Source organism: Cherax quadricarinatus, chromosome 91 (genome assembly GCF_038502225.1).
Source record: "Cherax quadricarinatus isolate ZL_2023a chromosome 91, ASM3850222v1, whole genome shotgun sequence".
In the NCBI taxonomy this organism is placed as follows: domain Eukaryota; kingdom Metazoa; phylum Arthropoda; class Malacostraca; order Decapoda; family Parastacidae; genus Cherax; species Cherax quadricarinatus.
Genome location: NC_091382.1, coordinates 9,149,352 through 9,159,697, shown reverse-complemented (window position 1 = coordinate 9,159,697; position 10,346 = coordinate 9,149,352). Strand labels below are relative to the sequence as shown.

Here is a 10,346-nt window from a genome sequence, read left to right as displayed (position 1 = left end):
GGAGGACGTATGTAGGGCGTGTGGGGATAGTGAGACAGCTTTTCATGTAGTATATTTTTGTAAAAATTTGGAGTGTATACGGGAGTGGATGGGTGGGATTTTGAGGAGGGTGGGTGGGGGAGGGATATCGGTATTAAGGGCATTGAGTTTAGATGTGGGAGGTGTGGAAGAGTCTGTGCAGCGTGCTTTGGTGTACATCATAACGGATTTTGTTTTCGTTATCATGGGCCATGAGGGGTAATGGGGATTGGGTGGTGCGAAAGAAGGTATTGGCTGCAACACTGTACAAAACACTTAGTCGTAATAGGGGGATATACGGAAGTAGATGGGAAAGGGCTTTTCCTGAAGGATATCGAAGTATGAATGTCAGAGGTTTGTTGGCGGAGAGAGAAAAAAAAAGGGGGGGGGGATGTGTTAGGAATTTCAGGGGTTGCACCGGGCTCGTCTCAGAATTTGGGAATGTATGAGGAGTTCCTTGATATGGTGTGAAATGGCAGCGTAGTTGTGGAGTGTGTTTTAAGTAAGTTTGTGGTGGTTCGTAAGGCAAAAGTTGTTAAGATTTTTATGGACATGGAAATGAGCAATATTTGTGTGAATGTGAAAAGTATACGGTCATACTCAGGATGGTTTACTGATGCATGTTATGGATAAGTTAAATTTGGAATATGTTGTAATGTATTATCAGGACTGGTGGTTGTATTAAAGCAAAGGACATGCGGACGTGATAAATATGTCTGTGTACCAAATGTACTGCTAATAATGAGATAATGCAATGTGTGTGATTTTTATCATACATTAAGTGTATATAGCAGTATGTAAGAGAGAATTTCATGTACTCAGTATGGGTTGTATATTAGTATTCGGTGAAGTTCAATGAATATTATTGACGAGTGATGGGTATATAAGGACGTGTTCATGTACAATGTGTTAAGTAGGGTTAGGATGGTGAGGCAAGAAATGCTGCGGTCTGTAGAATAAGAATATAGTACTTGTTTAAGTTAATGTTTATTAGTAATGTATATTTTATTATATGGTAGAAGAAGTTTGTTACTTAAAAATGGAAATTATATTTGAAAAATATTACTAAATATACGTGATTGTGTAAGTTCGCTTGTGGGATGAATGTAGTGTATGGAAGTGAGGTGGGATGAATGTAGTGTATGGAAGTGAGGTGGGACGAATGTAGTGTATGGAAGTGAGGTGGGACGAATGTAGTGTATGGAAGTGAGGTGGGACGAATGTAGTGTATGGAAGTGAGGTGGGACGAATGTAGTGTATGGAAGTGAGGTGGGATGAATGTAGTGTATGGAAGTGAGGTGGGATGAATGTAGTGTATGGAAGTGAGGTGGGATGAATGTAGTGTATGGAAGTGAGGTGGGACGAATGTAGTGTATGGAAGTGAGGTGGGATGAATGTAGTGTATGGAAGTGAGGTGGGACGAATGTAGTGTATGGAAGTGAGGTGGGACGAATGTAGTGTATGGAAGTGAGGTGGGATGAATGTAGTGTATGGAAGTGAGGTGGGACGAATGTAGTGTATGGAAGTGAGGTGGGATGAATGTAGTGTATGGAAGTGAGGTGGGACGAATGTAGTGTATGGAAGTGAGGTGGGATGAATGTAGTGTATGGAAGTGAGGTGGGATGAATGTAGTGTATGGAAGTGAGGTGGGATGAATGTAGTGTATGGAAGTGAGGTGGGATGAATGTAGTGTATGGAAGTGAGGTGGGATGAATGTAGTGTATGGAAGTGAGGTGGGATGAATGTAGTGTATGGAAGTGAGGTGGGAAGAATGTAGTGTATGGAAGTGAGGTGGGACGAATGTAGTGTATGGAAGTGAGGTGGGATGAATGTAGTGTATGGAAGTGAGGTGGGATGAATGTAGTGTATGGAAGTGAGGTGGGACGAATGTAGTGTATGGAAGTGAGGTGGGACGAATGTAGTGTATGGAAGTGAGGTGGGATGAATGTAGTGTATGGAAGTGAGGTGGGACGAATGTAGTGTATGGAAGTGAGGTGGGATGAATGTAGTGTATGGAAGTGAGGTGGGACGAATGTAGTGTATGGAAGTGAGGTGGGATGAATGTAGTGTATGGAAGTGAGGTGGGACGAATGTAGTGTATGGAAGTGAGGTGGGATGAATGTAGTGTATGGAAGTGAGGTGGGACGAATGTAGTGTATGGAAGTGAGGTGGGATGAATGTAGTGTATGGAAGTGAGGTGGGATGAATGTAGTGTATGGAAGTGAGGTGGGATGAATGTAGTGTATGGAAGTGAGGTGGGATGAATGTAGTGTATGGAAGTGAGGTGGGATGAATGTAGTGTATGGAAGTGAGGTGGGATGAATGTAGTGTATGGAAGTGAGGTGGGACGAATGTAGTGTATGGAAGTGAGGTGGGACGAATGTAGTGTATGGAAGTGAGGTGGGATGAATGTAGTGTATGGAAGTGAGGTGGGATGAATGTAGTGTATGGAAGTGAGGTGGGACGAATGTAGTGTATGGAAGTGAGGTGGGACGAATGTAGTGTATGGAAGTGAGGTGGGACGAATGTAGTGTATGGAAGTGAGGTGGGACGAATGTAGTGTATGGAAGTGAGGTGGGATGAATGTAGTGTATGGAAGTGAGGTGGGACGAATGTAGTGTATGGAAGTGAGGTGGGATGAATGTAGTGTATGGAAGTGAGGTGGGACGAATGTAGTGTATGGAAGTGAGGTGGGATGAATGTAGTGTATGGAAGTGAGGTGGGACGAATGTAGTGTATGGAAGTGAGGTGGGATGAATGTAGTGTATGGAAGTGAGGTGGGATGAATGTAGTGTATGGAAGTGAGGTGGGATGAATGTAGTGTATGGAAGTGAGGTGGGACGAATGTAGTGTATGGAAGTGAGGTGGGATGAATGTAGTGTATGGAAGTGAGGTGGGATGAATGTAGTGTATGGAAGTGAGGTGGGATGAATGTAGTGTATGGAAGTGAGGTGGGATGAATGTAGTGTATGGAAGTGAGGTGGGATGAATGTAGTGTATGGAAGTGAGGTGGGACGAATGTAGTGTATGGAAGTGAGGTGGGATGAATGTAGTGTATGGAAGTGAGGTGGGATGAATGTAGTGTATGGAAGTGAGGTGGGATGAATGTAGTGTATGGAAGTGAGGTGGGATGAATGTAGTGTATGGAAGTGAGGTGGGATGAATGTAGTGTATGGAAGTGAGGTGGGATGAATGTAGTGTATGGAAGTGAGGTGGGATGAATGTAGTGTATGGAAGTGAGGTGGGACGAATGTAGTGTATGGAAGTGAGGTGGGATGAATGTAGTGTATGGAAGTGAGGTGGGATGAATGTAGTGTATGGCAGTGAGGTGGGATGAATGTAGTGTATGGAAGTGAGGTGGGACGAATGTAGTGTATGGAAGTGAGGTGGGATGAATGTAGTGTATGGAAGTGAGGTGGGACGAATGTAGTGTATGGAAGTGAGGTGGGATGAATGTAGTGTATGGAAGTGAGGTGGGATGAATGTAGTGTATGGAAGTGAGGTGGGACGAATGTAGTGTATGGAAGTGAGGTGGGATGAATGTAGTGTATGGAAGTGAGGTGGGATGAATGTAGTGTATGGAAGTGAGGTGGGACGAATGTAGTGTATGGAAGTGAGGTGGGACGAATGTAGTGTATGGAAGTGAGGTGGGATGAATGTAGTGTATGGAAGTGAGGTGGGATGAATGTAGTGTATGGAAGTGAGGTGGGACGAATGTAGTGTATGGAAGTGAGGTGGGATGAATGTAGTGTATGGAAGTGAGGTGGGATGAATGTAGTGTATGGAAGTGAGGTGGGATGAATGTAGTGTATGGAAGTGAGGTGGGATGAATGTAGTGTATGGAAGTGAGGTGGGATGAATGTAGTGTATGGAAGTGAGGTGGGATGAATGTAGTGTATGGAAGTGAGGTGGGATGAATGTAGTGTATGGAAGTGAGGTGGGATGAATGTAGTGTATGGAAGTGAGGTGGGATGAATGTAGTGTATGGAAGTGAGGTGGGATGAATGTAGTGTATGGAAGTGAGGTGGGATGAATGTAGTGTATGGAAGTGAGGTGGGACGAATGTAGTGTATGGAAGTGAGGTGGGATGAATGTAGTGTATGGAAGTGAGGTGGGATGAATGTAGTGTATGGAAGTGAGGTGGGACGAATCATTTGTTATATTATACTGTGTTTAGTTTTTCTGTGGCGAGGTGTGGAGATTGTTATTTTCTAACCTTTATTTGTTTTGTAATTTATTGAGGTGTTATGTATTATGTATTTAATATGAAATTTAATACACAACAATAATAAGTGTGTAAAGAATTTTTGGATAATTGAGAATGTCTTCGTACATACAGTTTTCTGTAAATTGTAAATACCTGTGACATTCTTTGGGTTATATTGCATAGTGTTTATGGCTGCAATTTTGGATGTAATAAACCCACCTGTATTTGAAGTTGTGGGCTGTCTTTAGTTTAGTTAAATGTATGTTATGTGTGATGGTTGGGTGTTTTTTGGGGGGGTATCAAAATTTTTTAGTTGAACGTGTGTTTTCTTATGTATAAGTTTAGTGCTAAGGTAGGGAATGTGAAGTTTTCTTTTGTTATATATAATGGATACGTTTCATTGCTTACATTGTCTACATGTATAATTGTGTATTGCGTTTTTTAATATAAAAAAATATAAATACTTAACCATTCTGTGAAATCTGCTGTGAGTAATTCGTCTGTGATCAAAATTTTCCAAGATTATACATATGCTGTATAAATTTTGTAGTTGTTGACGATTTATATGATCGTGTAATTTGTATAATGTTTATTTTTGTTATGGAGCCATGTTTTAGAATAAATTTATTTATTTATAATTTGAGCACACATACAGAGGTACAAAAAAATACAGATAAGAGCAGCATGCCAAAGCCACTTATACTATGCATAGCATTACGGGCTGGCTTAAAATTAACTTAAGATTAACTAAGCAATGATGAAATCAGTGAAAAACATTAATGTAAACAGATTACTATAAAGCACAAGTGAGTATTACAAAGACAGGTCATAGGGTTGCATGCATTGTTGTAAATTCAGTAGAATGGAGTATTCTGTTAGGTAGTGTATTTAAAAAATAATAAAGTTAGATTGGGTTTTAGGTTTAACATTTATGTGATATAATTGTGAGAAACATTTAAGATATACAATTTATAAGGTTCAGTTATTCAGTATTTATTTGGTTTTGGGTGAGTAAGTGATCTTTGAGAAGAGACTTGAATTTATAAACAGGTATTGTTTCTTTTATATTTACAGGTAATGAATTCCAGATTTTAGGGCCTTTTATGTGCATTGAGTTTTTCCATAGTGTGAGATGGACACGAGGAATATCAGAGTGATCTGTGCCTTGTGTTATGGTCAAGTGTTCTGTTGAGGTTGGCAAGGAGATGTTTGAGGGGAGGGTTAATATCAGAGTTAAGTGTTCTATGTATGTAATAGGTGCAGTAATAAGTATGGATGTTTTGTATGGTGAGTAGGTTGAGTGTTTTGAATATTGGTGGAGTGTGCTGCCTGTAGTGAGAATTTGTTATCATTCTAACTGCAGCCTTTTGTTGGGTAATTAGTGGTCTGAGATGGTTAATTGTTGTTGAGCCCCATGCACAAATTCCATAGGTGAGATAGGGGTAAATAAGAGAGTGATATAAGAGAGTGATATTATTATAATCAAAAAAGAAGCGCTAAGCCACAAGGACTATACAGCACAGAATAAATGCTAGAGTTTGTTTTTAAGTAAAATCTCATAAACAGTTGCATATCTATATAAAAGTTACATAAACTAATGTTTGATCACTGTTGTGATCATTAAGTGTGCGAATGATGTGGATGTATTTATAGATGGGTTTTAATGGGGGGGGGCTGCCCCCCCAACAGTTGTGTGTGTATGTGTCAGATATTTTATCATTTGATATGTGTGTCAGTGAATGGTATGTATGTATTTTGCGTGTTTCTTACACATTTCTATTTTGTATTAGGTTTCAAATTTTTCTTCTGCACTTGTGGTATGACTTTTAGTAATCTTGTTCAGATCCTATATTGTGGTGTTATTTAATATTTTATATAACCTTGTAATTTGTAATGTTTTAAATAAAATATATAAAAAAAAAGGTTCCTTAGTAATTGCCAAGTGACAACCCCTCCCCCTACCCCACTCCCCATCACCCTCCTACCAGTAACAACTAACCCCCCCTACCCCACTCCCCATCACCCTCCTACCAGTAACAACTAACCCCCCCTACCCCACTCCCCATCACCCTCCTACCAGTAACAACTAACCCCCCCCCCCTACCCCACTCCCCATCACCCTCCTACCAGTAACAACTAACTACTCACCCCCAATCCCCCTACCCCAGCTGCCAACCCCCGACCCTTCCCCTAACCACCTTCCCACAAACAACCACTGACGTCATCACCCCTTTCTTAAAGGTCAATGGCGCCATTTAGCCATGGAGGTCAAGAAAAGTGGCGCCACTAGTCACTCCTCTGCCAGCCACCACACCGTCAACACCTCCAGCTCTTCCAGTTCCATCAACCTCTGGTAATTTAAAAAACACTCGTTACTCCAATTTCATGATAATTTTGGATCAGCTCTGAATTTTTTTTGGCAATTTTTCTTAAAATGTTGAAGGAAACATTCTAAATACATAGTTTGAAGTCTATCACTTACTGTAGTTTCATGAATAATCTAGTCATGTCCATACTTTTATCTTTTCAGACATTGTTTTGGCGTGTTTCTGCTGGTCATGACATCTCTGAAGACCTGCAGCTGCCCACAACACGGACTTCAGCAGCTGCCCACAACACGGACTTCAGCAGCTGCCCACAACACGGACTTCAGCAGCTGCCCACAACACGGACTTCAGCAGCTGCCCACAACACGGACTTCAGCAGCTGCCCACAACACGGACTTCAGCAGCTGCCCACAACACGGACTTCAGCAGCTGCCCACAACACGGACTTCAGCAGCTGCCCACAACACGGACTTCAGCAGCTGCCCACAACACGGACTTCAGCAGCTGCCCACAACACGGACTTCAGCAGCTGCCCACAACACGGACTTCAGCAGCTGCCCACAACACGGACTTCAGCAGCTGCCCACAACACGGACTTCAGCAGCTGCCCACAACACGGACTTCAGCAGCTGCCCACAACACGGACTTCAGCAGCTGCCCACAACACGGACTTCAGCAGCTGCCCACAACACGGACTTCAGCAGCTGCCCACAACACGGACTTCAGCAGCTGCCCACAACACGGACTTCAGCAGCTGCCCACAACACGGACTTCAGCAGCTGCCCACAACACGGACTTCAGCAGCTGCCCACAACACGGACTTCAGCAGCTGCCCACAACACGGACTTCAGCAGCTGCCCACAACACGGACTTCAGCAGCTGCCCACAACACGGACTTCAGCAGCTGCCCACAACACGGACTTCAGCAGCTGCCCACAACACGGACTTCAGCAGCTGCCCACAACACGGACTTCAGCAGCTGCCCACAACACGGACTTCAGCAGCTGCCCACAACACGGACTTCAGCAGCTGCCCACAACACGGACTTCAGCAGCTGCCCACAACACGGACTTCAGCAGCTGCCCACAACACGGACTTCAGCAGCTGCCCACAACACGGACTTCAGCAGCTGCCCACAACACGGACTTCAGCAGCTGCCCACAACACGGACTTCAGCAGCTGCCCACAACACGGACTTCAGCAGCTGCCCACAACAGATTATCAACCTAAAAGATTCGATAAATTGAAGATCATCAATTAAAATGTAATAAATAAAGTGCCTTTCTTTATCACAAATGTTCTTTGAACACGAACACACACAAAGGTGTTCAAGGAACACAAGAAATAGAAAAAGGAAATGAAGTGAGAAGCCTCAACTGCTGTATTTGTCAGCAGGACAACATTCACACAATTCGGGAGCTTTAAGCTCGGGGAAAAAAAAAATATATACCTACCCCAACCCTACTAACAACAGTAGTAATGAGGCGGACAACCTCATTACTGCCATTATTAGTAGTTTGAGGTATGATACATTTTTAAATTTCATGACCTTGTTTGTACTGTCAGGAAGCAAGTGTTGCGGCAGTTGAGTCATGCATAACACTCACGTGCACAAGTGTTTGCAGTGAAGAGGTGATCATGATCGCCTTGACTCACGAAATCGTAATGACACGATTGCAAACAAACCATACCCCGGCCGGGATTGAACCCGCGGTCAGAGTCTCAAAACTCCAGCCCGTCGCTTTAGACACTAGTGGCTAGCTGGTCTAGTGGCTAACGCGACGGGCTGGAGTTTTGAAACTATCTGACCGCGGGTTCAATCCCGGCCAGGGTATGGTTATGATCGTCTTGTCGGGAGGATTCTGCTGCAATTAAACAAATTAGGGAGTTTACCCTCCATACATTACAACCTACCCAAACCTACTCCTATGCTCCCCCCCCCCCAGTTAAAATCTATCACTATCAACTTGCACTACTCTCCTTTGACTCAAACATGATTGACTTTCACCGTACCGCTCCACTGCTTCCCCCCCCCCCCCCTTCAAACTATTTGGGTAAATGTGCGCGTATGTAAAATAAAGTTTTCCCCAAGCTGTATCTATATAGTTACGGGAATGTTAGGCAATCAGGTTTGATCCAAGGAAGAGGAGGGTAATTAATGAAGGTATCTTGATGCAAGCAGTTCTATTATAAATACACCCCTTGAAGGGCATCCAAATTTAACATGACGGTAGTTAGGATCAAAAAGACAATACTATTACTCCTACACTTCCACGTCCCTCATAGCACACTAGGCTAACAACCAACACTACAGGTTATCTAACCAGTTGGAGACCTGCCGAATACCAGTTTCGTAACACACTACTATGCTTGCCTGAATTCATAACCTACCTTACCTGCCAGTTATAGCTGGCATCATAGGCACAACCTGACAACTGCATTCAAGCCTACCCCCCCCCTCTCTCTCTCTACACCTCTATTTTTCTGGGTTTCTAACCCAAGCAGAGTTAATAATCCTATTCTCACTGTTACCAATCTAAATCACCCCCAACTATACTCATCAGCAACAGATGTTAGTGAATCCTTTCTGCCGTCTAACATTTCACTTCAGATCACAGAGGTTTTCATTATTTTCATCATTAACGTCTGCTGCCAGAAGCGTTGGACTTCACTACTTACAAACTATCATAACTAATTCTGGACGCTAACTTTGCACAGTTTGGCCAAAGGCATAAAAAACGTAGAACACCCACCACAACCACTACCCAAAGCCCGAAACCCACCAATATCCCCACGGAAACCACATGCAATAACAGATTGCAGACAGCTACTGAAGGTCATTGGTGGGTTCCCAGGCCAACAGTTCTACGTAATCTATACCTTCAGGGGAGATTACTCTCCCCTGCTATATGCATTCATAATGCATATAGCAGATTCTCCAGTTCTATACCTTCCCTATCCTACTTAACACCACCTATTTCTATGTTATGTTGATAGTAGAAACTAAACTGTAGACCTGCAAAGTGTCATATATATACACCACAACTATGTAGCATACTCCGGGTATGAGGCCTTACTAATTTGCAAAGCAGAGGCAGAGCAAGGGAGGATGAAGGGTGGTAATGGTAAGATCAAGGGGTTGTAGATGAGATCAAGGGGTCTAGGTAAGATCAAGGGAGTCTAGGCAAGTTCAAGGGGTCTAGGTAAGATGAAAGGGGTTATGTAAGCTAAAGGGTGTCTAGGTAAGATGAAAGGGGTTATGTAAGATCAAGGGCGTCTAGGCAACATCAAGGGGGTCTATGTAACATCAAGGGGGTCTAGGTAACATCAAGGGGGTCTAGGTAACATCAAGGGGGTCTAGGTAACAACAAGGGGGTCTAGGTAACATCAAGGGGACTAGGTATCATCAAGGGGGTATAGGTAACATCAAGGGGGTCTAGGTAACATCAAGGGGGTCTAGGTAGATCAATCTGCAAACAAGAGAACACTGGAGACAAGAGGTAATCATAATAACCTGTGTTAGAAGACAATGCTGTATTGTCCACTGCTGCAACACTTAGCTGTATTGTCAGGAAGCTAAGTGTTGCGGGAGTGGACAGTACAACCCTCAGTCTTCTAACACAGGCTATAATGATCACCTTTTGTCTCCATTGCCCTGTCCTTTGTCAGGAGGATTCTGCGGCAATTAAACAAGTTGGAGTGTAAACTCCATAACATATATTACAACCTAGCCGAACCTACTCCTAATATCCCTTAAATAGGCGTCTAACTGGAAAAAAAATCTTTATGGAAAG

General features: G+C 43.1%; 1 protein-coding gene across 1 annotated transcript; it reads left to right on the top strand.

Annotated features, from left to right (window-relative positions):
- Positions 1-6,459: 6,459 nt before the first annotated feature.
- Positions 6,460-7,782, top strand: LOC138855358 (uncharacterized). Its single transcript, XM_070104404.1, has 2 exons — positions 6,460-6,578; positions 6,756-7,782. Exon 2 carries the CDS (start codon positions 6,784-6,786, stop codon positions 7,780-7,782), a length of 999 nt encoding a protein of 332 aa, XP_069960505.1. The 5' UTR covers positions 6,460-6,578; positions 6,756-6,783.
- The last annotated feature ends 2,564 nt before the right edge of the window (positions 7,783-10,346 follow it).

Excerpts from the sequence above, each read along its gene's own strand:
- LOC138855358 (XM_070104404.1), top strand. The coding sequence starts at position 6,784 with ATGACATCTCTGAAGACCTGCAGCTGCCCACAACACGGACTTCAGCAG.